The 27650-nt window shown below is 45.2% G+C and overlaps 1 protein-coding gene across 3 annotated transcripts in view; it reads left to right on the top strand.

The window, feature by feature from the left end:
- The window catches only part of BCL2 (BCL2 apoptosis regulator), a 178004-nt gene that overhangs the window by 144905 nt on the left and 5449 nt on the right, over nt 1-27650 (top strand). For 2 of the 3 annotated variants that reach the window (XM_084887297.1, XM_084887298.1), the window contains exon 4: nt 17396-20458. The exons of the other annotated variant lie outside the window; for it this stretch is intronic. In XM_084887297.1, coding sequence (XP_084743423.1) covers nt 17396-17530 — 135 coding nt within the window. In that variant the 3' untranslated portion in view covers nt 17531-20458. Of the gene's footprint in view, nt 1-17395; nt 20459-27650 lie in introns of those variants that run through there. 3 annotated transcript variants of the gene reach the window in all.

The following is a 27650-nucleotide window of genomic DNA, read 5'->3' as shown; positions in this document are numbered from 1 at the left end:
GTGGGATAACCCTGATATTGTTTTTGCAGTTTTCGGGTTTAGAGGCTCAGGATTGCCTCTGATGACATGTAAATGATGTTTCAGGCTTAGGCGGAAATGAAAGGCACATGGAGTTGTAAGACTTAAGAACTTCAAGGTCTTGGCAGAAGTGAAAACTCCCCTTGGGAACCTGATGTTTAGACATTCTCAGCTGCTCATTTGTCGGGCACACACCCTTGTCCACTTGCCCCATCGCTGTGTCAGGGGTGTTTCACCTGTAAGGGTTAGTGGAGGCTTGTAGAGCAAGCCCATGGCAGACCTCAAGGTTCCTGAGCTCGCACCTGCTCCTGCAGGTTTCAGAACCGGCCCAGATTCTCCCATCACCGTCCACGTCCAGGGTCCCGTCACCAGGATGAGGTTCCTGGAAGGTCCCCACATAGCTGTGGCCAAGCTCTTCCTGTGACTGCAGAGGCCTCGCTTGTCCACTGAGCTATCCCAGAGGGCAGGCATTACCGTCTTCCAGAAAACTCAGAGCAGCCTGCCCTGGAGCAGGGCAAACAGAGGGAGACCAAGAACAAAACCAGAGCTGGAGAATAAACTTCAGCAGATAAAATGCATGACGAAAAAACTGGGAAGCAAAGTAAAAGACAAGAGAGAAAAACAGAAAAGGAATTTCAGGGGGAAGGGATTTGGGATATAAGATGGGCATCTGTGTGCGTTACAGTGGGGTCGGGACCCCAGAGAGGTCCCTGAGAACTGGCTCAGGTCCAGCCTTCTCTATCCACCCCCTGCACCCCACTGCCCCGTAAACCTACCGGGCAGGATGGAAGGGGTGACTGCCTTCCTTTGTGTTTGATGCCGTGTTTTGGAGGCACTGCCCTGAACCCGTTCTCTCTCAGCTGCCAACTTGTGAACTGTTTGAGGAGAGTGTTCCTGACTTGTTTGGCCTGGAATGCAGTGAGAACTTGCCCCCACACACTTGCAGCCTTCCAGAAACATGGAACATTAAAGGATTAAATACCCAGCGAGCAGATGGTTTCTTGTAAAATGCTCTGTGGGCAGGTTCCTAGGAATTGAAAGGCCCCCAGCGTTGTTAAGTGATGAAAATTTTCCAAATTTAAGTCAGCAGAGAAAACTGTCACTAGTCCTGAGATGGAGCCGCTGGTGCCTATGGGAGGAGGACCGTGGGACGCTGGCCAGGCGGCAGGCTGTTGTGCCGGGTGGGGAGTGTGGGTGGCTCTGCCTGCCTGGGGGGAGGGGGGGGTGCTGCTTCTGCTACAGCCAGGGCCACAGTTGCTTTTGATTCATCAGGAACCAGTGAGTGGAGCCATTGGGTGGGTCGAAATCCAATTGCCCTTGGAGAGGTTCGCCTGTTTTAATATTCTGAAGAGACTTCAGGTTGGCTTGTTCTTGTGGACAGCAGGGACTTTTGTTCTTCTTGACATCCCAGAATTCCCTGGGAAGCAGCCCATGCAAGGAATTGTTCATGTCTCTTTCCACGTGGCATTTCTAAATACTCTTGAGGTGGCCAGTGCAGTGTCGCTCAGCAGGACCAAACCACAGGCTGAGTGTCCCAGGTGCCCTGGGTGTGTAGAGGGGGTGGGGGGGTTCTTGTGACTGTTGCTTTCTCTGTGATCCTGCTCGCTGGGCCTGCATACACAGGACCCATCACAAAAGGGCCCCAACCCCCACTGGATTCTACGCTCTAAAACACCATCCCCACTTTTCTGTCTTCATGCAAAGCCCTTCAGGCTCAGCTACTTCTAACCTTCTGTCCCCTCCAGTCCATCTTCAAGACTCTCCATGCATTTAGTCTGGGCCTTCCCTGACACTCATTCATCACTTGTCTCTCCAAGGCCTAGACTTGTCTCCAGCTGGAGAAGTGAAGTATAATTGAAGAAGGGCATGCCTAAGAGCTCACCGTCTAGTCAGATCTCAGCTTTGCTCCTATGAGCTGTGTAACATTGGGCAAGCTACGGAACCTCTCTGACCCCAGTCTCTTTTGTATAATGACGTTTAGAATGTGGGATCTGGCACAACAGTTAGCTCTCTCTCCTCATCCCAGAAGTACTTCGGTAAGTGATTTAACTGTGGTTGGATGACTTGATTCAGACATGTCCAAAGGAGGGGTCAAAGCAAGATCAACCATGGACACACTCATAAAAGGCAGTGCTAGCAAAAGCCATCCAAAATTTGCACCAATTTTATTATGAAAAGCATGTTTCACATGGATCCATGATTCATGTAGGTGGCCAAGGAGTTCCCACAGTGGAAACAACAATTTGCTAGACCCAAAGTCCATCCTGAAGGCTTTACCAGCCCAAACTGGAGCTTCTTCTTATGACCTTAGGGTGAACGATATTTCCATGAGACAATGCCTCTCTGAGTTGTCCCACTGGAGGAGTGTTTGCTGAGTCCTTGATCTGGGTGAGGCACTGTGATTGGGTCCAAGGAGCTTGCTGTCATGCAGATGCCGTGGTCACCTGCATTTCCCCTGAGTGCTGAGTGCAGCGCTGTGCACAGAACATGTTTGCCTCATGAATTCGATGTGAGCTGACCCTCTCTAAGGTGTCAGTGATGGCAGGAGCTCTAAGACCAATCCTAGAGGGGAGGGCCCTGACGTGGATCTGCTGGCTCCACCTGTGAAGTTTGGGCCCTGCTCCTTGCATGAGGGGAGTCAGTATAGTAAGGCCCCAGAGGGTGGTTCAGATCCCCTGGGGGACCAGTCGGCAAATAATTGAGGGCTTTCTGCAGGCAGAGTGCACAGGCTTCACAAATGTGTCAGAGCAGTTGCCTTGGAAGTCGAGCTCCCGGGGGCACAGCTTCTCTCCTTGTAAGTGCCCACTGCCAGCAACTCTGGCAGGCCTTGCTCAGAGCACACACGTCTTTCTCTAACCTTGTTGATGTTCGATGTCCAGAGCAGGCTTGCTTCACTGTAAGGGAGTGTCCTTGTACCAGGTCAGCCAGCTGTCAAATGTCCTGGAGGCTGTGCTGCTGAAAGATGTTTCAGCCCCTCATTCACTTGAGGCTCATCCTTGAATGTTTTCAGCTTCTCTGTCTCTCTGTATGTCTGTTTCTCTGTCTATTTCTGTGTCTCCCTGTCTCTGTTTCTCTAGCTCTTTCTGGGTCTCTCCGTCTCTGTGGGTCTCTCCATGACTCTCTGTCTATCTTCCTCTCTCTCTCTTTCTCCTTCTCTCCCTTCCTCAGTGTCTCTTTGAGTCTCTCCCTGTTTCTGTCTCACTGTCTGTCTCCTCATTCCCTGAGGCTCACCCATGAATGCTTTCAGGATCTCCATCTCTGCGTGTCTTTCTCTCTGTGCATGTTTGTGTGTGTAGCCCTGTATTGTTCTGGCACTTGAGAGCACACACTGCCACAAGTCCTTCACAGTACATCTCCATTCAGACGAGAAGCCACACCTCACACCTGCATCCATGTGTTCACGAGCCTGAATCCAGAGCCTTGGAGCTGACCTTGCTGGGCCCCCACAGCTGCTGCCCTTGACAGAGACTGCATTTCCCTTGTGCTGGAGCGGTCTGCTCTCCTCCTGGACACAGGAAGACCATCTCCTGTGGAAGGAAGAGGGTTGTCAGAGAGCCAAGTGGTGCGCCTTGACATGCATCTGTTTCTATTCATGTTGAGTCTTTCCAGGTGAACTGAGCTAAATCATAAACTACAAAGTGAAAGCAGATTTTTCTTAGGACGCCCATCTGGAGCCCAAGCTCCCCAGAGCACTCAGCCCTGGTCCCCGCAGCGCAGCCCGCACACTTGCGCTTCTCTTTGGGAGGGTCGGTCCATGTTTGGGGCAGCCTGGGGGATCACCTTGGTCATGTTGACGGGCACACAGTGACTTCTGGGCTGCAGAATTGGGGAGCTGGGAACAGGGTAAAGCTTGTTCTATCTTGGGATGCTTTTGAGCATGGTATTAGCAGCCTGGGAGTTTTAAACAGCATTTGTGGCTTTTTTACTGAACACTGAGAATGCCCCGACCGGCACCATCGGGGGCAAATCTCGTGGTGGGCAATTGTCTGAGTCTTTCATCAAGGCCTGTCATCAAGGCAAGGGCCCTGGGGCCAGCGCGATTCCGAGCTTCCAGAAAAGACATCTGGGCTGATTTCTCAGCCCGTCCTGACGCAAGTGTCAGAGCAGGCATGGCTGGAGGTTGGCGGTGCCCGCGAGGTGCTGCTATCCCAAACTCCCTCTGCTTGGCTCTTGTCACTCTGATGTCCCCCACTCTGGTCTGAGGCCACTTTCAGCAGGTTCCTATTAGGAATTTCGGATTCTTTGTATTCCCCACCACCACCACTACCACCTCAGTCAACACTTGCTGATTTAAACAAGTGAGAATCAGACATTTGGCCCCCAACTCCAGCCCTCCACGTTTAATAAATGAAAGACCCTCTGCCCCTCCTGATGACAGTGATTAGGCCAAGCCGCAGAACTTAGCAAGCATCTGCTTTCATTTCCCATTTTTGGCATATCTTCATGAATTAACTCTTACAGCGGCAGGGAGGGGGTAAGCACCGTGGCCATGCCATCGCAGCCCACGTGGCAGGCACAGCGGAGCGCTGCATGCGTGCTTGGCCCCAGCAGTGACCTACAGGGAGACGTGCAGGAGTGAAGGTCATGCTCACATAGACCAAGGCAGGTGCGGACTCTGGCGGGGAGGGAGCAGGGAGGGGAGCTACACCTGTGGCTCCAGAACCAAGAAAGAACAGTCGGTGGATAAAATCCAAACCCGCATCTGCCCAAGGAATCCGGTGCCCACTCCAGACACGGAGGCCTGTCTGATTCTGAGGGGAAGCAGAGCATCCCAACTGCTCCCGAAGCTGTGCCGAGCCACACTGACGTCACCAGCTCTGATTATCACTGGCCTGAGGGGCAGAGGGCTCTGTGGGACAAATGCCTGGATTGTGGTCATAAAAACAAGGAGATGAGAAACATACAGGTGTGTCAGAGGGCACGGAAGTGTGGCCACCTTGCTGCAGAGAGGACAGCCTCTCTGAGGCCTAGAGGATGGAGTGCACAGCGGGAGGCATGGAGACCACATGTGGGTTTGAGGGACAGGAGGATCTTAGAGGCCAGAGGAGGCAGAGACAGACCCCACAGAGACCAGTCAGTCATTGGTAGTAGTTGAGGTGACAATCTCTGGTATGCATCTGCATATCACAAATCACATCCTAAGAAATGCAGGAGAAAAGATGGAGAGTAAGGTCGTTATCAGTGGGAGCTCAGGATGGCAGATTGGAGAGAGGATCCTTGGAATGAGCTTCCCATAAAGCGTTCAGATGAAGGAACTTGAAGGCCTGGGAGACAAAGTGAGTTGGTTGCCCAGACTGGCACCCAGCCTTCTTAACTTCTCATCCAGAACAGTGTTCACCCACTGTGCCACCTCCTACACTTTAAAAAATCCATTAAAAGGAGGATAAGAATTGTACAAACTTTCTAACCAAAGGAGCCCTGTCTCCCACACAGGTGAGCAAGAATTACAGAACCTGTGAGTCCTTCTGTTGAATGCCATGTGCTGTCAGAATAATTTAGTTCCCTTCCTTGTGTAATGTGGGAAATGTAATTGGTTTTTTGTTTTTTTAAATAACTGATATACCATAAAATTCTATTTAAAGTGATTGGTTTTTAGTATTTCACAAGGTTTTACAATTATCATTATCTATTTCCAGAATTCTTTTTAAATGACTATTTTCCTTTCTCCCAAACCCCTAATAACCTTCTGTTCCTATGGATTTACTTATTTTGGAAATTATATACAATGGCTTCTCTCACTGAGCATAATGTTTTCAAGGTTCATCCATGTGGTCTGAGTTCTTTATTCCTTTTTTTCTTCTTCTTCATTCCTTTTTATGGCTGAATATCATTCCATTGTATGGATACACCACATTTTGTCTATCTCTTCATTAGTTGATGGCATGTAAGTAGTTTCCACTTTGCTGATGTGAATGTTTGTGTACAAGTTTTTGTGTGAACATATATTTTCAGTTACCTTGGTTGTATATCTAGAAGTGGAATTGCTGGATTGTATGGTAACTTCAAAGTTTTGAGAAACCGCCACTGTTTTCCCACGATGGCTGCACCATTTTCCATTCCCTCCAGCTGAGTGTGGGGTCTCCAGTGTCTCTTTCTCCTCGCCAAGACTTGTTATTGTCCATTTTTACATGATAGCCTTGCTAGTGGGTGTGAAGTAATATCTCATTGTGGTTTGGGTTTGTGTCTTCCTAATGACTAGTGATGTTGAGCATCTTTTCTTGAGCTTATTGGCATTTGTGTGCCTTTTTTGGGTTAAATGTCCATTCAAATTTTTGCCTGTATTTTAATTGGGCTACTTGTTATTTTATTATTGAGACGTAACAATTATGCTTTCTTTACTCCACATACTTCATGCCAACACAATATCATGAAGTGGTATTTTCCAAAAAAAAAAAAAAAAAAAAAAAGTGAAAACAGCGTAAGCTCAGACTAAGGAAAGGCCAAGTGCCAGCAACTGCAGGACACTCAGGGGCTTCTAGCCAAAAGGAGTGGAATGAGGAAGGGGAGGAAGGAAAATGGAGAAACTTTCTTTTAAAGCCAAACACTCAAGGCAGGTTACTGAGGCCTCTGTGCTGTGAGATTCAGCAGAAGGCACCCTTAAAATGAGGTCAAGGGCCTGGGTCTTTTCTCTCCTCTACAGAGCCCTGCGGGATAAATGGCCCCCACACACACACATACACACACACAGTGCTTTGAATGTATTGAGAAAGCTGCTGTGAATGCAGGAGAATATTGCCCAGCAATTCTTAGAGGGCAGGGCCTGGGTCTTATTTGGCTTTAGGCTTCCTCAGCTCCTTATAAATAAAAGTGTTTGGTTCCTGATTGAAAACGCGACCGGAAGTTGAGATTTCAAGGTTTAGTGTAGATATGGCATTTCGTCTCTCCTGCTTTGGTCTATTGTATGAACACGATGAATCAAATAGCACAATTGTTAACATATTTTTAGCACATTTTGCTATAGATACATTGTGTCACCCATTTTCACCTTTAGTCTTTTTCTTTTTTTTCTTTTCTTTTTTTTCTTTTCTTTTTTTTTTAATCCTTGGGAGAAGATGTATTGATTTTAAAGAGAGAGGAAGGGAGAAGGAGAGAAACATTGATAGTTTGCCTCTTATATGCACCCCAACTGGGGATGGAACCCACCACCTGAGTATGTGCTCTGACCTGGAATCAAACCCATGACTCCAACTAACTGAGCCACCAAGCCAGGGCTCCACCTATGGTCTTTGACATACTGGGTTGTTGGCACCTCCTGGCAAGAGGGAACTAAGCCCACAGGTGGCGGAGCACCTTCTCCCTGCAGTGTTTGCCTGGCTAGTAGAGCAGGGAATTTGTCTCTGTCTTCCCTCCAGAGAGCATCTCCTGCCCTGGCCTGGAAGGCAGTTAGACTAAAAGAATCTCCATAATCCTACCTGGGAGCGGGCTCAACTCCCTTCCCACAAGCCGCCTCTGACCCAGCTCCTTGGCTTCAGAGTCCCCAGAACATCACACTCCTTCGCAAATTATTTTCAGATTGTGCCCTGCTCAGGGAAAGAAGGAACCATCTAGGCTTCTCATTTGGGGCCCTCCCTCGTTCCCGAGGGCCCCAGCCTAATTTGCATCCTCAGCTCAATTTGCAACACAAAATGCACCCAAATGTCCCTGGACTTAACTTCGGTAGGCGGGCAAGTTTTGTTTTTTGTTTTGTTTGGGTTTTTCATCTCCTGCCATTTCTCTAGCAGGTTTCTGGTTACATCCAGATGACACTTAGATTAGGTTTCATTTCATGTCGTAAGCCAGTGATTCAACTAGCCCAACCACCTGCGCCAAGCCCCAGCCCCATTCGCTGGAGATGGCTTCTTCCGGGTGGCCTTGCGAGCCTGGTGGCCTGGTCACCGCACTTCTGCAGGCGGGCAGCTGGGTGTCCTTCAGTTATATGCTCCAGGCTTGTTGTTTCCTCCTTTCCTTTCCTCCCAAAACCTGGAGTCGATATTTTGGTTGTAAGGGAGGCGGGTGAGAGGAAGAGCAGGGGACAGGAGCTTGCCCTTGCCACAGCGGCTCTGACCTGCAGGAATCCTCAGGACTCATTCAGCACAAAGCGGCAGCAGAGGAAATCCTGCCCAGCCAATGATAAGCGGGAAATGGAGTCACTTCCTCACCAGCTGCTTTATTCAGGCAGAACGAGTCCTCACTTCCTCGCGTGTGCTCTGCTGGCCACCACTCACAGCAGCGGGGCTGCTGGCTTCCCCTTTTAATCCCAGGCATGTTGGTGTCTGGGGAATTGCAGCTTCCTGGGATTCAGTGGGGAGGGGGACTCTCCTCTCCTCTGAAGTGTGTGTGCTTTGCTTCCCTCCTTCCCTCACTTCCTTCTTTCTCTTTATCCCCTCTCACCTGGCAGGTGTCTGTCCTTAGGCTCTGGGGTCTGGAACAGGCACAGACAGCATTGGGAATGAGTCTCACACCCCTGAGTAGCATGCAGGACTAGTTACATGGGATATCTGTGTTCCCAAGCAGCTCAGGACCTCCATCACCCCTGTCCTATGAGCATTTTACCTCCAGGCAGCATTTTCCATGGGTGTCTTTAAAACCCAGCAGGAATCTAACTGACAGAAGGGTAGATGGCCCAAGGATTTGGAAAATGCCTTTGGAGATTTACAGGCATCCAACTAGGGTGTTATTCAAAATATCTAGCAAGCAATAAGGCACAGACACTGACCAATCAAATTTGATGATGACCATTAGCATTGGCTGAGCATCAGGCCCTCATAGGGAGACTAGAATCAGCTGCAAATAAAGCACTGGATTTTGTTTAAGCCTGTCACCACTTATTTGTTCTTTGAACACCTCCCTTTAAAAATTAGTATCTAGTAAGATATGTTTGGAAAACCTGTTATATAGTAAAAGACATCAGTTTATTTCATATCCACAGACATTTGCTGAGTGCCTAATATGTGACAGACACATGCTCCAGGGATCCAACGATAAACAAAGTGTGGTTCCTGCACCTCCAGGTGCTAATCGGGGAAGGACAGACTTGTTGTGAACAGATGCTCTTCAGATAATACAGTGAACAGGGAGCAGCCCAGGATTATTTAATTCAACCTGGGGGCTTGGAGAAAGTTGCCTGCGTAAAATGATTGCACTGAATCCCTGAGTGAAAGGAAGTCAATTCACAGGTGACAGAAGTCGAGCAGGCGAGCTCGGCAGAGGCCAGAGCACTGGGAGCCGTGGATGGCATGGTAAAGAATTTGGACTGACACGCGGAAGTGACAGCTTTGATTCTGACTGGATAACCCTGGTTGCTCCATGGAGAGGGTATAGAACGGCAGGCCACAGACTGGAGGCAGAGAGTCCAAATGGGGAATCATAGCAGAAATGCTTGGGAGAGAAGGTAATGGGGATTGAGAAATCAGTGGTGCATACACTGGCCTGTCCAGTCCCCTTGTCCTTCACTTCAATGCTATCTAGCTAACCTCTAGCTACAGGAGGTACAGCCTCTGCATCACTTTCCCCAAGGGCTTTCTCTAGCCTCTAGAGCCCACTTTGCCTGTGCTCATGACAGGCCATAACTGCTGGGGTATTGATGCCTCCATAGGAGCAACCCACAGCCAAGGAGTGCAAGGAGTTGGTGTGTAAATACCCCACCCGTTAATAGAATAACAAAGGTGTATTTTCTGCACTGGCCCCAGGTTTCTCAGTGGGATTAAGTTCCAGTTACCAGCAGCAGCCACTTGCTAGGTAAGGTAATTCATGGCTGCTTTCCTTCCAGACCCCCTGCTAGTGGTTCCTGGCATCATCTCCCAAATAACCTGATTACATTCAAGTCTTTGTCTTGGGGTCTGTTTCAGGAGGAGCCCCACCCAAGACAATGGGATTTCCCATTGAATGAGTAGTGGGGGAGGGGTGAGAAAGAGGAAAATGTCTAGAAGTCCCTCAGGGTATAGGTTTACTTAGCAGCATGGACACTTCTAAGATAGTAAGGGAGATGACTTGCTGGAGGAGACTATGGTAACTCCAGTTTTGCACAGGCTGCATGGTAACTTCCAGGGGCACCTCTTAGAAAGTGACTGGGATCAGGATCTGGTAGTCAGAGGATCAAGTGTGGTTGCATATAAAGATGTGAGAGGCACCATCATGGGATGGTATCTAAAACCGCGAGAGTAAAGGACATTGTCCAAAGGAAGAGAAGGCTGTCCAGACAACCCGGGAGATGGAGCACCTATGAGAGCAGGTAGAGGAGGAGGTGCTCATGGGGACAGGGGAAACTCTCCTAGAGTGCTTGGGGTCCAGAGTGTAAAGTGCCCAGTGAATATAACCATGTGGAGGGTATGTCTGGTCTCGGGATGGTGGTTTCAGAGGCACCATGGAGGAAGAAGCCAGACTGGGTAGATTAAAATAAAGGTGGGAAGGCATCTAAAAAGGTGGGTTAGCAACTTGTCCAAATCGGCAAAGAGAAAGACGATAATGGTCAGGTTGGGACACAGCATCAGCACAGTCATCCTGAGGAAATTTGAATTTACTTTTCTTTTCGTCAGTGGATACATACCCCCAACTCCCTTGTCCTTCAAGGATTAACTCAGAAGCGTGTGTTCTCTACTAAGGAAATCTGAATGTGTGTATGCCAAGGAAAAAAGAGACCGAAAGAAGGGTAAGGTTGAAATTGCCGTTGAAAGCAGGGACAATTGATGGAGGAAGGTTCCAGAAGCAATGGGAGACAGTGGGCTGTGGGTACAGGGTACAAAGGGTCAGGGAAGGACAGATTGTGATGTAAGCTGATGTGTGCTCCAGAATAGGAAGCTGCAATAATTCCCACCCAATGACCCAGAGTTTCTCAGAGAAAAAAAAGAGGTGACAGCAGTTGCTAAACAGCGAGGAGAACATGTGAGAAAAGTGTCAGCCATTTGGAATAATCATGAAAAGGAGCCGAGAAAGCATCCAAGCAAGGGTAAGGGTATGCTAAGTGGTTTCAAGAACTCACTGAGTTTGGAGGCCATGAATTCAGAGCTGAATTGGTCTGCATGGTTGTGTGACTTCAACACTTGAAGGCCAGAGGAGGCTGCTGTGGGATGGGGTCAGGGCTGAGGCACAGAGGAAGGTCAGGATGGGAGGAAGCATGTTGAGGAAAGCAAGGAGGAGGCACCGGGGAGAGAAAGAACCCAGTGCTTGTAGATGTTCTAACCCAGTAAGCACAGGAGGCTCTCCTCTCCCCCTCCATCTCACATGAGCTTATCAGTATCAGTATACACGGTAAGTAACATACCTGACCTGTCTAGATGTCATTTGCCTCACCTATTTAAAAAGAGCTAATATCTTTCTTGGGCATTATCACACTAATCTGGCAGATCTGAACTTACTTGGAGGGTCCTTGCAGCCAAAGTTTTGTGTGACTATGGCATGCCCTTGCCCTTTTTTTTCTTTCCCTAATTCTCAGATTGTCGTGAGAGAGGTGATTCCCATGGAGACAAAATGATAAAGCCATGAGAAATGGAAAATACCCAGGGCACTTGATAGCAGTGTTTGATTTCCTGTTGGCACCATCTGATTTTCTTTTTACTTCCCTCTTACTGCCGACAGGTGAGCTCTGGGCAGGATACAAAATGGCAGCACACCTGGGTTTTGGTTAGTTCAGAGGTGCACCCAGAGATGGCATCTCTCTCTGCATCGTAAGCACTTTAGGCCAATGGCTTTCTCCCCCTGGGGCTCTCCATGATCATATAACGCCTGTATCCACAGTCAGCTAAAGACTGTGGGCTGAAGCTGAATGTCTCAGGTGTTTATAGTCAGCTGAGCCATCTTAAATTTACCCACTGTCTAAGGCCACGATCGGCAAACTGCGGCTCTCAAGCCACATGCGGCTCTTTGGCCCCTTGAATGTGGCTCTTCCACAAAATACCACAGCCTGGGCGAGTCTATTTTGTAGAAGTGGCGTTAGAAGAAGTTTAAGTTTAAAAAATTTGGCTCTCAAAAGAAATTTCAATAGTTGTACTATTTGGCTCTGTTGACCAATGAATTTGCTGACCACTGGTCTAAGGAGAGCTGAGAACCCACCCTAGAGCTTGAACTTGCAGACACTGGTTTAGCTGTTACCTGTGTCACTCAGTCTTAAGTTGGGAGCATCTTTCCTTGCCAGTGAATCTAGGATACATCTTCCAATGGCTGAACCATATTCTATCCTATGGATGTACCATCAGTTCTTTACTCAGTCATGTTTTCAGGCATAAGTGGTTTTCAGGTTTTAACTATTATAAACAATCAGAGCATTTTATTAATTACTTTTTTTTTTCAAGATAAATAACCAGAAGGGGAATTACTAACAAACGGACAATATTTTTAAAGTTTTTGATGCTGATTGCCAAATGCATAAAGGTCTCTCCGCTGACCCTTCCTCAGGGAGGAGAAGTTGTGTAAGAGTAACTGGCCCCCACCTTCACCCCCACCCCATTGGTTTCAGCAGAACTCGGCGTTGCTCATCTGATTCATTTGTCTTTAAATCTCATTTCATGTGGAATCAGGTTTAAGTGAACCTTTTTTGAAAGATTCTTAAGGAGAAAAGGAAGATATTGGAGGATGGGCTGGCTTCAGGGAGATATGCATGTAGGGGTGGCGAGAATGGGGGGTTAGAGAGGGAGAGAAGGGGGTGACGATGGTCCCAGGCCTGGTCCCATTGCAGGAGAGACAAGGACACTTTTGCTGTTGACTCCCTCCCCCCAGCGCAGGAGTCTGAGTCTGGTCTTCTGGTCCACACCCCCTGGCTCACTTTCCGCCCTGCAGCACCGGTTTGGGGGTGGGAGTGGGACCTTCCTGTCCTGTTGATGCCTGCCCAGGGTGGAATTCGGACTCAGACCATCTGTGCCCTCTGAATTTGGGGTTTGTGGAGAAGCTGCCTGCGAAAGAGTGACCAGAGCTGGGGCACTGCCTGTCTCCTCTGTGATGTGAGGGGCCAGCAAAAGGAGAAAGGACCCCCCTTGGGACCTGCTCTTTGCACCCCTGAAATGGGGCAGAGCCCTTGCCAGTCCTGGCATGAGCCAAGCTGGCAGTGCCTCCAAATACACAGACTGGGGTTTGGTCTGAGTCACATGACAACAGCCCAGGTTTTCTTTTTCCCACTTTGTTGCTTCTAATACATAAAATGAGCATGTGTTTATTTAATACAGCTTTCAGACTTAAACAAATAATGACAGGCTGTTCAAACAGACTTCGGAAATCGCCCTAATCAGAATGTTTGGAAAAGCAAGAAGACTGTAGGAAAGGAGCTTTGAGGACCTTCAGTCCTGAGCCCACAGGGTCCGCGTGGCACTTTGGAACATGGATGGGCAAAGTTCAGAGGCTCGATCAACCTTGGGGGGGGGGGGGTCAATGACACCCCTCAGCCCGCAAACTGACTTACCCATTGATGAGGAAGTACAGATGGGCATTGTAATTTCACTTCCTGTCTTCCATGGGAACACATCACGTGTGCATTTTAATTCACAATTTCTACAGACATCACCAGGCCTCTTTAGAGGGAACTTGTGAAGTGTGCTGTGAAAACATGCCCTTCCCTTCCCTTCCCTCCCCTCCTCCAGAGGGAGGGCCAGGTTCAGGAGGCCTGAGGCAGGTTTGCAAGGGAGCAGACTAGAGAACAAGTTAATGCTCTGGGCCACATTGACAAATGGCTTTGAATCACCTACCTTAATCTTCCCAATAACCAATTTTATGGGTGAAGTAAATGAGGCTCAGGATTGGGTAATTTGTTCAAGGTCATGAGCAATAAAATGTCAAAGCTGGGATTTCACCCAGACCTTCTCTCCAACCCCAGAGCTGTTCCCAGACCCCTGGGGGCTGCGTCAGCGCCTCTGCTCTCGGTCTTTGGGTCAAGAGATGCTAGGTTAGCTCATCCCCCCAGATGTGCATCTTCTTTGTAATGCACATCAGCAATGGCCCCTTAGGAGCGCGGTGTCAGGAGAGGAGGTTATTCCAGCCCAGGAGAGGAAGGGGTAGGTAGACATGCATTTCCTCCGTCCCCTAGGACTGTGCACCAGGCAGACGAGGAGGGAATGTTAGCCCATGTGTCCCTGCTTCTTCCACTTTCCCAGGATGGCTTCTTGTCCAGAAAGGTCAGACAGCCAGAGTCTTAGTCCGTTTCATAGTCAGCCACAGACAACTCCATTGGTAACTAAAGAAATGTGGAGTCCAGCCATGGACCTTCTTTCCTGTCAGTGCTCAGAGGGCATCCTTCGGCTGGGCCGTTGGATGTTCCAGACTGCCCACCTTTTAGGGAGGGCTCAGAGATGTTCCCGGCTGTGTCTGTGGGACCTAAGGCTGCACTTTGCGAGGGACAGTTTTTCCTGCCTGTAAATATGTCCGGACCCTGTTCTGCCCCATTTATCCTTGATTACATATAAGGAAGGTGTGTTTCTTGACAAGCAATCATGATTTTTACATCAGCTTTACGCTAAGAACACTAAACACATATTTTATTATCTGTTAGAGCAGGGGTGGGGAACCTTTTTCCTGCCAAGGGCCATTTGGATATTTATAACATCCAAAATTATCAACTTAAAAATTAGCCTGTTATATTTGGGCAAACCTTTACTGAACTCACCATCTAATGCCTTGGCAGGGCCAGACCAAATAATTTCTGGGGCCTTGTATGGCCCTTGGACGGGACATTCCCCACCATTGTGTTAGAGCATGGCTCTGCTAAGGCTCAATTTGGGAACATTTTAACAATAGATTAAAAAAAGAAGAAAACGCTTGCGCCCTCTCCTGGTACAAGTTAATCTAGTACATCTGAGGTCCAGATCTCCCACTTGCTGGTCCACCAACTGATCTTGTGCTTTTGACACACTAGATAGACCATTGGGTCTTCTGTGGTCCATGATCACAAAGGTTCTTTAAATCCTTTCTTCACAGGCCACCCTGTGCATCATGGGATGTTGGGCAGTATCCCTGGCCTCTACCCACAGATGACCTCATCCCAAACCATGACTATCAAAAATGTTTCCACATATTTCCAAACATCTCCTGTGGGCAAGACCACCCTCAAGACCAATGAGAACCGCTGTCCTAACTCCTTATCTGCCTTTTGTAAAAGGTGTACCATAACTGGTTCCAGGGCAACTAATGAGAGAGTGGGGATGACTCCACAGAAACCTTTTGTGACTTTAGTAAGCAATTAAAAAAAAAAAACTTTTTATGATTTTAGAGGAAAAAGAAAGGGAAGGGAGATAGAGAAACATCAACAATAAGAGAGAATCATTGATCCACTGCCTTCTGGGGATTGAGCGAAGGCATGTGCCCTGACCAGGAACTGACCCGTGATCTCCTGGCTGGCGTGGTTCAGTAAACAGTTTTGATAGCTAGTCAACTGTGTTCACCTGCTAGGAATTTGTCTAAATACACACACATTATACACACACACACACACACACACACACACATAAAACCCCCACACCTGAACAAATACATAAAAAAAATCATGTTAGAGATGTAGCATAATATTGTTTAGTAAATGTTTAAAACAACCCAAATAAAGAATTGGCTCAAGAAAGCACAGCATATACATATATGGAATACTAGGCAGTCGTGAAAAATAGTTGTGTAAATCTTTATTTAATAATGGGGGAAGTTTTCCTAATGTATTAAACTCTCACCTTCAAGACTACTCCAAGATTCCCAGAAGTGGTTGTATTTAGAAGGCACACTTTCAAACAGGCAGGGTAAACATCTGGATGACATATTAGGTCAAGCATGTCAAACTCGCCGCCGTCGGCTGCCTGCCTCCTTTATTTGGCCCATGTTAGCCTTGGAGTTTGACATGCTTGTATTAGGTTAAAGAGAATTCAAACCAGTGAATGGATTAAGAAAACTTGAACCATTCCTTGAACATTTATTAAGCACCTGCATGTACACGGCCATGCACAGCACTGATGCAAAGATGATACCTGGTCCCTTTACTGCTGTATTTGCTCCAAACAGACAAAAACACTGTGAGGGTTGTCAGAACCTCCTCTGCGCAGCAATGTCAGAAGTTTCCGCGGGTTACTATCTTCCATAATGAAATCATGTGCTCCGATTCGAGGTTGTTGAAATGCCTAAATAAATCACACCATGTAAAAAAGGATTTCATTTACTGAACTATATATTTAGATAGATTTACAGAGTTGTCCAAATAATAATTGGGTCCAAATGTGGAACCTAATCTTCCCCAACCAATCTAAGGAACGAGCTAAGACAACCCAGAGACCTTTGCTACAAACACTGCAGGTCTGGCTTCCAAGCAGTGGTACAAAGGGAAACCAGGAGCCATCTTTGCCCAGGGACCTGTGTGTCCATTGACACAATCTGACCATAAATGACCACATGCTTGTAAAGTTCGCAACTTTAGTTAATTGTGAAGTTGTGGTCATCCAGTCTGGCCGTGTCCCCTCTTTCAGCCCCACCCCCCCCCCATAGAAACCCTAGGATGGCTTCCTTTCCCAGTGAGCACCCTGTGCTTGACTTCAGAGGCTAGGCCTGCAACCAGCGGAGGCTGCCCTGCTGTGTCTACCACATCAGCCTCCCGGGCAAACCAAGCACTCACAGAGCTGTTGTTAGGGCATCAGCAGAATGAAGGGCACTGGTTTGGATCTGGGTTCAAATCCTGGCCCTACTATTGACTAGACAAATCCTTTAACCTCTGAGATTCTCAGAGTTTTCCCCCCTACAGAACAAGAATAAGCAAAACAACTCCATAAGTTTGACATGAAGAATAAATAAAGCAATGCATGTTAGGCATTCATTACAAGTGCCTGGCATATAGCAAACATTCAGTAAAGGAGTGTTGTTGTAGTCCTGGGGTTTTTATTACTCCTGTGAATGGCCATGCTCATGAAAATCGCAAAGCCTTCCAGATTTCCAGCCGCCTTTTCTGTTTTATTTTCCCCCTTCACACTTACCCGTCTCTAATGCACGTATATCATACATTTATTTTGTTTGTGGTCCATCCCACTTGACTAGATAAAAGCTTTGTGAGGCAGGAACTTTCAACCTATGTCACTCATTGCTGTTTCTCTAGGGTGCCTGGCACATAAATAGGGTTTCAATAAATATTTCTTTTTTTAAAAAAATATATATATTTTATTGATTTTTTTTACAGAGAGGAAGGGAGAAAGAGAGAGAGCCGGAAACATCGATGAGAGAGAAACATCGATCAGCTGCCTCCTGCACATCCCCTACTGGGGATGTGCCTGCAACCAAGGTACATGCCCTTGACCAGAATCAAACCAGGAACCCTTCAGTTCGCAGGCCGACGCTCTATCCACTGAGCCAAACCGGTTTCGGCTCAATAAATATTTCTTGAATGAAAGTGAAACGAGTGGGCCTGCTCTCTGTCTCTAACGCCCTCTCTTGTTCTCCCCTCCTCTCTCCCCTGCAGGACGCCTTTGTGGAACTGTATGGCCCCAACATGCGGCCTCTGTTCGACTTCTCCTGGCTCTCTCTGAAGGCGCTGCTCAGCCTGGCCCTGGTGGGAGCTTGCGTCACCCTGGGTGCCTATCTGGGTCACAAGTGAAGGCAACAGGCCTGCCCCAGTCAAATATGCAAAAGGTTCATGAAAGCAGTAGAAACATATGCATTGTTGGGACGTACCATGAAACGGAGCTGTGGTCTCTGAAACACAAGCAAACAACACACGACAGAAACAGCTTTCAGGCTCCACGTCGAATCAGCTATTTACTGCCAAAGGAAAATACCATTTATTTTTTACATTATGGAAAAAAAAAGATTTATTTATTTAGGACAGTCCCATGGAGCATCCTGTCCTTGGAAAACCTACTACCAGTCATTGCCAAGCTCCACCGGTGTGGCTCCACCTGGATCTCCTGTGCCTATAAACGGACTCGCTTTCCCTGTTAGTGGCTGGGCTGACTCACCATCTGAAGGGCAAACTGATGGAGAACATGACTGTTCCAGAAGCCGGCCTGCTGGCTGCTGGAGGTTTGGAAGAAGGTGTTCATTTTCCTTGCAGTGATTTGCCCCCGGGGGCTGTGATATTCATAGAGGGAGGTGCTTGGAGGGAAGCGTTCTTTTCCGGCCAGAAGAACCTACACTTTGCATATGGCTCACATGGTACACGCCTGGTTGGCAGAAGAAAAAAAAAAAAAAAATTGGGAACTTCAGATGGACTTGGTATATGCCAAGATTTCCACACCGAAGGACAGTGGTAGGAAAAACGCCCTTAACCCATAAGAAAGTATTTTTTTAAGCTACCAATTGTGCCGAGAAGCATTTTAGCAATTTCTACAAAATCATCCAGTACCTTAAGCCCTGATGTGTATATTCTTATATTTTGGATACACTCCCTCTCCAAAAACTGGCTCTGTGTGTGAAACAGAATCCTTGGGAATGCGAGGAAGTGGACGTCTCGATGACTCCTTCGGCATCCGAAAGGCTGCAGTTACAGAAGCATCAGGCCGCCACAAGTGCCTGCTTTTCCGCAAGAGGCTGCTGTTGGAAGTCCCACTTGGTCCCAGTTGGGAGGCCTGGTCCTGGAACCGAGCCTGGGCACTCGCTGGCCTGCTCCATGGATTTCAAACAGAGGCCTGTGGTCTCCCGGCGTCTGGAAGCTGAGGAGTCAGAATTCCACTGTCAGGAACGAAGAGCAGGCTGGGGCCGGAACACCGGGCCTTCCAGGCTGGAGGCCCTTTTCCATGTCGAGTGTGGAGCCTGGAGCCTGGGAACCAGCGCTCCTGAGATGTTTGTCCCCGTGCAGGGAAGGAAACAGAGGCACTCTGCCTTTCCTAGCAGAGGGAGGTGGTGAAGGCTAGAGCGCCACCACTGAAATGGAACAGCAAAGAAAGGAGGCATGTGCGTGCAGCCCTCGTGCAGTGTGGCCGCTGTGCATGCATGCGAGCTGGCTGCGCGGCCACCCACCCGTCTGAGCAGCTTAGAGCAAAGCTTTACATGACTTAGGGGAGGGTCATAAATTCTGAAGGAAGCGTTGGGATGAGATGTCATGGACTAATTGACCCATGTCTGTGGAGTTGCGATGTAAAACATTATCTTGTCATTGTAGTTTGGTTTTATTTGAAAACCTGACAGAGGGGGGAAAAGTTCCAGGTGTGGAATGTGGAGTTTATCTGTACATCCTGGGCATTAAAAAGGAAAAAAAAAAATAGTGGTGGACAGCTCTAGAGAAGTAGTGAAAGAAGTGATCTTCAGCCGATAAACTAGGAAGTATGTTTTCAAGTTTAGAGAGCCTGAGACACACGCGGAATAACTGTGGCATTATTGCATTATATACCATTTATCTGTATTAACTTTGGAATGTACTATGTTCAATGTTTAATGCTGTGGTTAATATTTCGAAAGCTGCTTTTTTTAAAAAAAAATACATGCATCTCAGCATTTTTAAAAATTGTATTTAGTATGGCCTCTACATTCTTTGTTAGCAAAAAAAAAAAAAAAAAAAAAATCATTTTTCCATTTGAGGTTCTTGTCTCTTAATTGTTAAAAAGCATTTCTGAGAAGATGAGCTAAGCTCCGGGTCTCAGCTACGGGAGAAACCCTGGAGCATGCCATGACAACGTAATTGTTTATTGCACGGGACATACCTGTTGTCCCTTTGCCCGTGTTCCTTGAGGGTTTACTTGTCTCTGGACAAATCAGAATTTAATTCACATTGCTGAGGCTTGCATACATGTTTGGTTAAATCCATGAGGTTCATTCAGTTGAAAATCTAGATGGGAAGTGACCGGGGGATTAAATTCTGGCTCTGATGGTTTGACCTTTCGAGAACTGCTTTCCGTGGCCTGTTTCCACACAGACTCACCCAGAGCCCTCCTTCCGCAGGGCCCTTTCCCTGGCCGTCCTTCAGGTTTCTCCTGACACGCAGTGGCAGGGGGCCCCATGCCCCACACCAAGAAAGCAGGAAAGCCCATGGTATGAAGCCAGACCTCCCTGGCGGGCCTCAGGGAACGGGACGATCAGACCCTTGAATGATTCTAATTTTTAAGAGAAATATTATTTTATGAAAGGTTTACATTGTCAAAAGTGATAAATATGGAATATCAAATCCTGTGCTGCTATCCTGCCAAGATCATCTTAATGGAGTCAGTTTGCAGTACACTCCAAGTGGCGACAGCCTCCAAGCTGCTTTAGAGTAACAATGAAGAACATGGATGTTTTTAATATAGAGTCTGTTTGTCTTTTATTGTTGTTTTTGTTATAGTTCAAACTGGGATTTGCAGAATATTCAAAAAAATGTATATATATTAAAAAGAAAAAAAGAAAAAAGCTCCCAGGGGTTGGCCTCTGGCTGGTTTCCTTTGCCGTGGGGTTTTGTTATCTGGTTTTGATGGTGAACGTGCCCAGCGGCCTGCCCCCAGAACTGTACAGTATTGTGGCTGCACTCACTCTAAGAGTAGTCATGTTGCATTTTTCTTGTTGTTAAAAACCTGTTAGAAGCAATGAATGTATATAAAAGCTTCAACTAGTCATTTTTCTTCTCTCTTTTTTTTTTTTTATCGTCTCAATTATTTTGTGATCAGACAACCGGAGGACCATTCCTAGTTATTTCTTGTTGAGAAGAGATTCACACCCGAACGCATGGTGCATATGTTGGCCAGCGTCGAGGTTAGCTAGAACACATGCAGTTTCCCAATGGGGCAAGGGTTCTAAACAGAACACAGGAGAAAGTCTCTGAAGAACCTCTGAGGTCCTCCCAAGCCCCCAGGGCACAAGCACTCGGAAAGAGAGATCAAAACAGTCGGCATGTACTATAGCAGACAGTGCATCTGAGTTTGTCCAGTGGCTGAAAAATCTTGTATGTTGTAAGATTTGGGTTAAAGTCACACTTCAATATTCAGACAAACAAACAAACAAACAAACAAAAACATATTCTGCCCCAGCCCACTTATCTCTGCATATTCAGATATGACTTTTATTACATTGGGAAATGTTTATTGCTTATCATTGAAAGACCTAGTCCTGGCCTAGTGTGGGAAGTTAGGAAGCGATTATAAATCAAGAGGAGTTCTAATAATCAGGATGAAACATAAATAAGGCATGTCTGGCTTTCCTATTAAGGCTCTACTGATTGAACAGAATTGCAAGTAGTCTAACATGTAATTAAACTTATGCTAAAATGACTACTTTAAAATGTGAACCTAAATTCTCATTTCAATTGTACTTCTAAGGCAGTGGTTGTTTTTATTCTTTCTTATCACTAATAGTTAGTAATGTACACCTGCTCTATCAGAAAGAAACAGGAAGGACTTGAAATACAAGCCATGCTAAGGAAATTAGGGAGTCAGTTGAAATTCTATTCTGATCTTATTCTGTGGTGTCCTTTGCTTCCCAGACAAATGTGGTTGCACACTTTTTAAAAAATACAATTCTACATTGTCAAGCTTATGAAGGTCCCAACCAGAACTTTATTGTTATTCAACTTGGATCTTCCAGAGATTTTTTTTTTTTTTAATTATGTGACAAAGGACATTTGTTGCAGGGGTGGGAGGGAGGAATTTTCAAAAGAGCAAAACATTCCCAAGATTGGATCAGGGTGTGGAGGTTTCAGAAGAGCCAGGACTGTGGGGCATGAAATGGAAACAAGTGTGACCTTTTGCTAGGGGTCAATGTCATATCTCCATGAAGGACCTTATGAAACAAGCGAGAAACATTTTAAAGTTCTGTGATAATGTTTAGATTCTAGAGACATCAGAACAACTTAAAACCCAGCTCTGTACAGCAATGCATAAGGACCAAAACTTTTTTAAACATTTGCCAGCGACAGCATATATTTCAAGCCTGGGTATGTCTAATGGCTACTTAAACAATACATTTGCAGTTTTAAACAATAGGATATTTAATGAAAACCTTCTGGTTGGTAGGAACATCTGTTTCTAAGTATTTATTATGCACAATACAGAAAGAAAATAAAAACAAAACAAAAAATGTGAAACTCGATTGAATAAGTGATAATACAGGTTCCTTGTCCTTAACCCAAAAAATCATATTTGTTCCATGTCTGTGCTCATAGCACAGGCCTTGGACAACCATGAAATATGCATCCGACTGGACACAAAGAAAACCAGATAGGGTACGAATGGTATTACACCAATTCATCATGCTACCCCCCAAAATTACTTAAAGCCAATTTCCTATTGATGGGAGTTTGTTTTGGGTACCAATGTAAGCCTAGCAAACAAAAACACCTAACAAGACAGAAAGCCTTCATCAAAAGATCATGGGACTGTTACCAAATATGACCCTGATGTAGATACTTAGTAATGCCATATACATAAGCCTTTTGGGGAATCTGCAGTGGGCCTCCCAAGTTAGCTCATTTTATTAAGTTTTTTCCTTTGGGGTACCATTTGAAGGAGTGATAGCCAATCAAATTTATTTCGGGGACGTGTTGGTGATTATGTTTAATAGACTGTCTTCTTAAGTTTTTAACAAAGCTTTGCTTTTGTTTTGAGATTATTTTTGTCTGAAATAAAATAAGTGTATAAAAATTGTTTTTGTATTGAAACTTTTGTTATCAAAATTCCACTTCGATCTTCCATTACTGCTTTTAAGCTGAATACTTTTTAGGGTGGCTGCTATCCTGTAACACTTCACACACACACACACACACACACACACACACACACACACACAAGGTAAGCATATTTTAGATGGTTAAGATAGAGTAAGTTTCTAATTAACCAGCACTAATAAAAGGGCCTTTTTTATGTTATCAGAAAAAGCCACCTTGCTATTAAACTTTCTTTGTCTGTCCAGTTAATACTGTGAAGACAAATCAAAGACAGTGTGAGATATTGGTTGTGCCCTAGAATTGTTTATAATGTGGTGACGAGACTTTGCTCCGCCATTCATCGTCATTAAACAAGACCTTAACAATCCCCTTAACAAGCCAGTGGAACCACCAGGAACCTCATGCTAATGAAGGCCCGGGGGACCTGGTTACCAATTGCCTTACAGGTGAAATCACCTTAGAAGGAGGACCTTCTGTTTCCTAGTTACTAATCTGCCTGGTTAATTACCGTACATCCAAGATGGACTAGACTTGGGTTCTACTCCCAAAGAGAGCCATTGTTGTTCTTGTGTGTGTTTGTCCACACCAAGTGGCAATCCCAGCCTTTACCTAAAATAAAAGATTGCATAAAATGGAGAAAACAAGCTGAAAGTTCTGTTTTGAAGTGAGCATTTTAAGATAAAGCAGTTATTTGCTTTGGAAAGAAAAAAAAAAAAAAAGCCCCTATGTATACCCCAAACATCAATCCTCAAGTATATTCCTTTCAACTCTATTAAGATTCTGGCCCTGGCTGGTGTTGCTCAGTGGTTGGAACATTGACCACACACCGAAGGATCTCAGGTTCCCCGTCAAGGACATATACCTGGGCTGCAGGTTATCTCTGCCTGGTTAGAACTCATGAGAGAGGCAACCAATTGGTGAGTTTCTCTCACATAGATGTTTCTTTCTCTTTCTTTTCTCCCCTCCCACTCTCCTTCCCTTCCACTGTCTATAAAAATCAATGGAACAAAGCATCCTCAGCCCTATCAGTGAGTGCAGACTGAAGGGTCTTGTGTTTGATTCTGGTCAAGGACACATGCCCAGGTTGTAGTCTTGATCCCCACTAGGAGGCGTACAGGAGGCAGCCAATCAATGATTCTCTCTCATTGATGTCTCTATTTCTTTCTCCCTCTCCCTTCCTCTCTGAAATCAATACAAATATATTTTTAAAAGAAAAAGAAAAAATATCCTCAGGTGAGGATTAACAGAAAAATAAAAGAGGACTGATAATAACATCCATGTGTGGAACAATATACATACCACCACTGTTCTTACTTCCTTGGAATGTAAGCATAGGCTTCTCCTATTTTGTAGGAGGAAACAGAGATTTATAGAAGTTAAACAATATGCCCATGATCTCAAACATTACAAGTTATAGGAGGCAGGAGCTGAGCCAAGATCTGGTGAACGAAGCTCAAAGAGCAATCAGTGATCTTCAAAAGGCTGCACAGGGGACCTTGAGACACCAAGGGATAATCAGGTGTTTAAAGGAGCTCTCAACAAGAGCCTGGTGCGCATGCACTACAGTCTTGGGGGCCTAATGCGCAGGTGCTAGGGATAATTTTTTATTATCACGGCTTTTTATACTTCATATGTTTGAGTTTGGAGGTGGTTAGTATGCATCCCTAGTGGATTTTGAATCCTTGATGATGAAAAGTTATTCTAGGGTGAATTTTATTTATTGCACATGTCTACTGTCCAACTTCAAGATTTTCAGCCTTGTTCTGTTATCTCTGAAAAACAACTTAGTATCTTATTAGAAACTAGAGGCCCTGCGCATGAAATTCATGCACAGGTAGGGTCCCTAGGCTTGGCTGGCAATTAGGGCCAATCGGGGCCTTCCAGCTGCTGGCCAGGGTCTCCCTTCCACAGCTGTGGGCTGCTGGCCAGAGCCTTCCTTCATTCCATGCCATCCCTTGGTGGTCAGCACACATCATAGCAAGCGATCGAACTCCCAATCTCCCAGCTGAACTCCTGAAGGGACAATTTGCATATTAGGCATATATGTATATGGAGGCCAGTTTAGACTGGTTCTGTGATTATAGAAATATTTGCACTAAGGATATGAGCAAAATCTATAAGGCAGAGATTTTTTTTTGTAAGGCCTTCTTTTCCCCTTTCCCCCCAACTAAGCCAATTTATCTTCACATTCCTGGGCATTGCCCTTGAGTATTAAAACCCTCCAGTTACCAAAATGTCTGATTTGAATCCGTAGGAGGAGGAACTAATGCTGTTGCAAACCATTTTTCCCATTCCTTGCTTTCAACAAAGTTGAAAGAGTACCTAGTCATGACAGCTGGCAGATATGTTATTTTAAATGTGATTTCAGAATGTAACTCAGAAGTCCAAAGAGTTGAGTAATATTGCTATAACAAACTCCTTCCACTCCCATGTACTTATGTGAACAAAAAACAAAAAAACAAAACAAGAATAGACTTGATGGTGAACGTAGCTCTCCCTAGTAATAGGTCATTTCTATTTATGGATACATGTCCTTCTTGGGTAATTGGAATAAACCAGCCCCATTTATTTAATTAAGAGGTGTTTTTTTCCCAATAAAATTTAAAATTTATATTTAATAGTTATTTATCAAAATGTGTAATATATGTGTACATTTTTATCAACTAAATAATAACAAAAATCGTACTTACTCAACCCAGAAAAAAATAAAGACTTACTTTTGTTTTAGAAAATTATGAAAGTTTAATTTTAAGATTTCAGTTGTAAGAAATATCATATTAGGATAAAATGGAGGGTAGAAATATGAATTCGAAGGGCAAAAAGGAAAATTGAAACTTTTAGGTGTCAAAAAATAAACTTTTATTTCTACAGTTTTCATGTATATGATGCTGAACATAAAACCATTATGGTATTTAGATTCCATCATCTATAATCAAAAGTGATGTAGCAAATTTATTTTAAAGTGTCAATTGTCAAAATACTTTCTCAGATAAAGTTGTTATTAGTATGTATAAAAATTTTGTTTCAAACTGGCAATTTGGGGATTCTCTCTTGGAACAGATCTCTAAAGAAAAAAGAAATGGTGCCACAACCAAAGAATAGCCAAAGTCTGATTGATGGATGAGTTTTAAGATAGCTGAGTGAGAAACACTAACTTCTTAGGATTTCTTAATCCCCTTAAAGTCTATCCGGAAATTATTCAGGCATTTTATCAGGAATCATAATTACTTCATGGAAGGGACTATAAATTGCATCATAAAAATAAATTCCTTCCACCGATAGTTTTGGGACAATTTTTTTCTTTCATACTACTAACAATGCATTGGAAATTAAAGCCTTTGCAACTATTTACATTTAAATTTTAACCTCAAATGTCAACGTAATCTTTTTTAAGGAGCAACTTTTCAGAAGACTCCTGCCCTGTATGCCCCTCTCAGCACCCCTCTGGACTTTACTGGAAGGTTCAAGGTGAATGGGGTGAAGGTTGGAGAGGTGGGGGGGCAATAAGGAGGGGCAAAAGATACACTCTCTCCCCAAAGACCTAGATTTTGTATTGCACTAAATCTTTCTGTCAGCATTGAGGAAGCAGGTGATTGAGTAATAATAATTATAATAATTACTCATTCCAGGACCAAAAGAGTAAATAAGTAAAGCCTTGGGGCCACACAAATTCATTTATAAATGCATAGGCTTATTTTGTTATAAAACAACAACAACAACACAAGAGATTGTACTGGCTGGCATGGCTCAGTGGTTAAGAGTGTTGGCTGGCGAACCAAAGGATAGTGGGTTTGAGTCTGATCAAAGGCATGAATCTAGTTGCAGGTTCATGCCCCATTGGGGTACATGTGGGAGGCAACCAATTGATGTGGCTCTCTCACATCAATGTCTCCCTTGCCTCTCTCCCTCTCCCCCACTATTCAACTCTCTCTACAAAATCAATGGAGAGAATATCTTACAGTGAGGATTTAACAAAAAATTAAAATAATAAAAAAATGAGACTAATACATTTTAAATGTATTATTTTTGTTGCAAAATTTATGTTAAAATTCCTTTTTTTTCTTTTGGTTTTGTATTATAAAAAACAACAACAACAAAACAAAACCTGCAGCCCATTGCCCACCTTATCCTACTTGTCATTTGTCTGTCTGTGTGTTTTGGGTTGCATGCTCCTATGCCATCCTTCATATATGCTGCTGAAATATGTGAGCCCACATCCATATGAAAGGCATGCCCAAAAGCAATGAGGCCCATTTTTTTCCTTCTCTCTTTTCTCATCCCCTAGAGAAGAACTCTCCCTGACTTGGCTTTAATTATAGACTCCCTTCGGGGTCTCCTACAGTTTCTTAGATCCAGAAGAAGAATTCCTGAGGGTGGCTTTCAAAACCTCTGAAGGGCCTGAGACAAGTCAGCCTGCCACCATTTTATGGACTCTGGTTGAAAACATGAGATTCCTGGGTCAGAGACAGACTCAGGGCAATTGCAGCAGCCAGATTATCGGCATTTTTGGAGCCAGATCCCCAAGTCCAGTTCCCACATGAAGGGGATCTGCTGACATCGGCCCACAAAGTGGGTTGTGCTATAGGAAAAAACTGAGTTCAAGAGCTTAGAAAACTAGAATCTTTTGTAATGAGCAGTAAGCATGTCTGCCATTTTCTGTGAAAGAAGATACTTTGTGTGCCTTCCAAAGCTGTAAGCAAATCTATGTTTTGCTCTGGAGGGAGACCGTACCTCTGCTTCCCAAAGCTGTTTGCTATATGTCATGCTTGGAAAGACAGTCTGGAACCAAGAGCAGGCAGTGCCCTGATTGCAACGTGAGCAGAAACATGGGTGAGCCAGGAAGATGGTCTCCTAGCACAGAACAAGTCTACCCCTGCTGCAGGTCAGGCCCTTGCATGCAAAGACAGCAAAAATATATTTCTGTAAGTTTTGCGCCTTAAAGCTGAATGTCCTGGCCACAATGCTCAGCCCTACACCATCCTAATTCCTCCATTTGTATACACCCTATGTATCCACATTCTTTTGAGGGGATTATACCAAATGTGATTATGGTTTCTTAGCTAAGAGCTGACTCGATGCTGCTGATCATTGAAGATAAATTTTTTTAAAATAAATATATTTTATTTATTTTTTTATAGAGAGGAAGAGAGAG

Source organism: Pipistrellus hanaki, assembly GCF_964339955.1.
Source record: "Pipistrellus hanaki genome assembly, chromosome: 6".
Lineage (NCBI taxonomy): Eukaryota > Metazoa > Chordata > Mammalia > Chiroptera > Vespertilionidae > Pipistrellus > Pipistrellus hanaki.
This window is presented reverse-complemented; position numbering and strand designations above follow the sequence as displayed.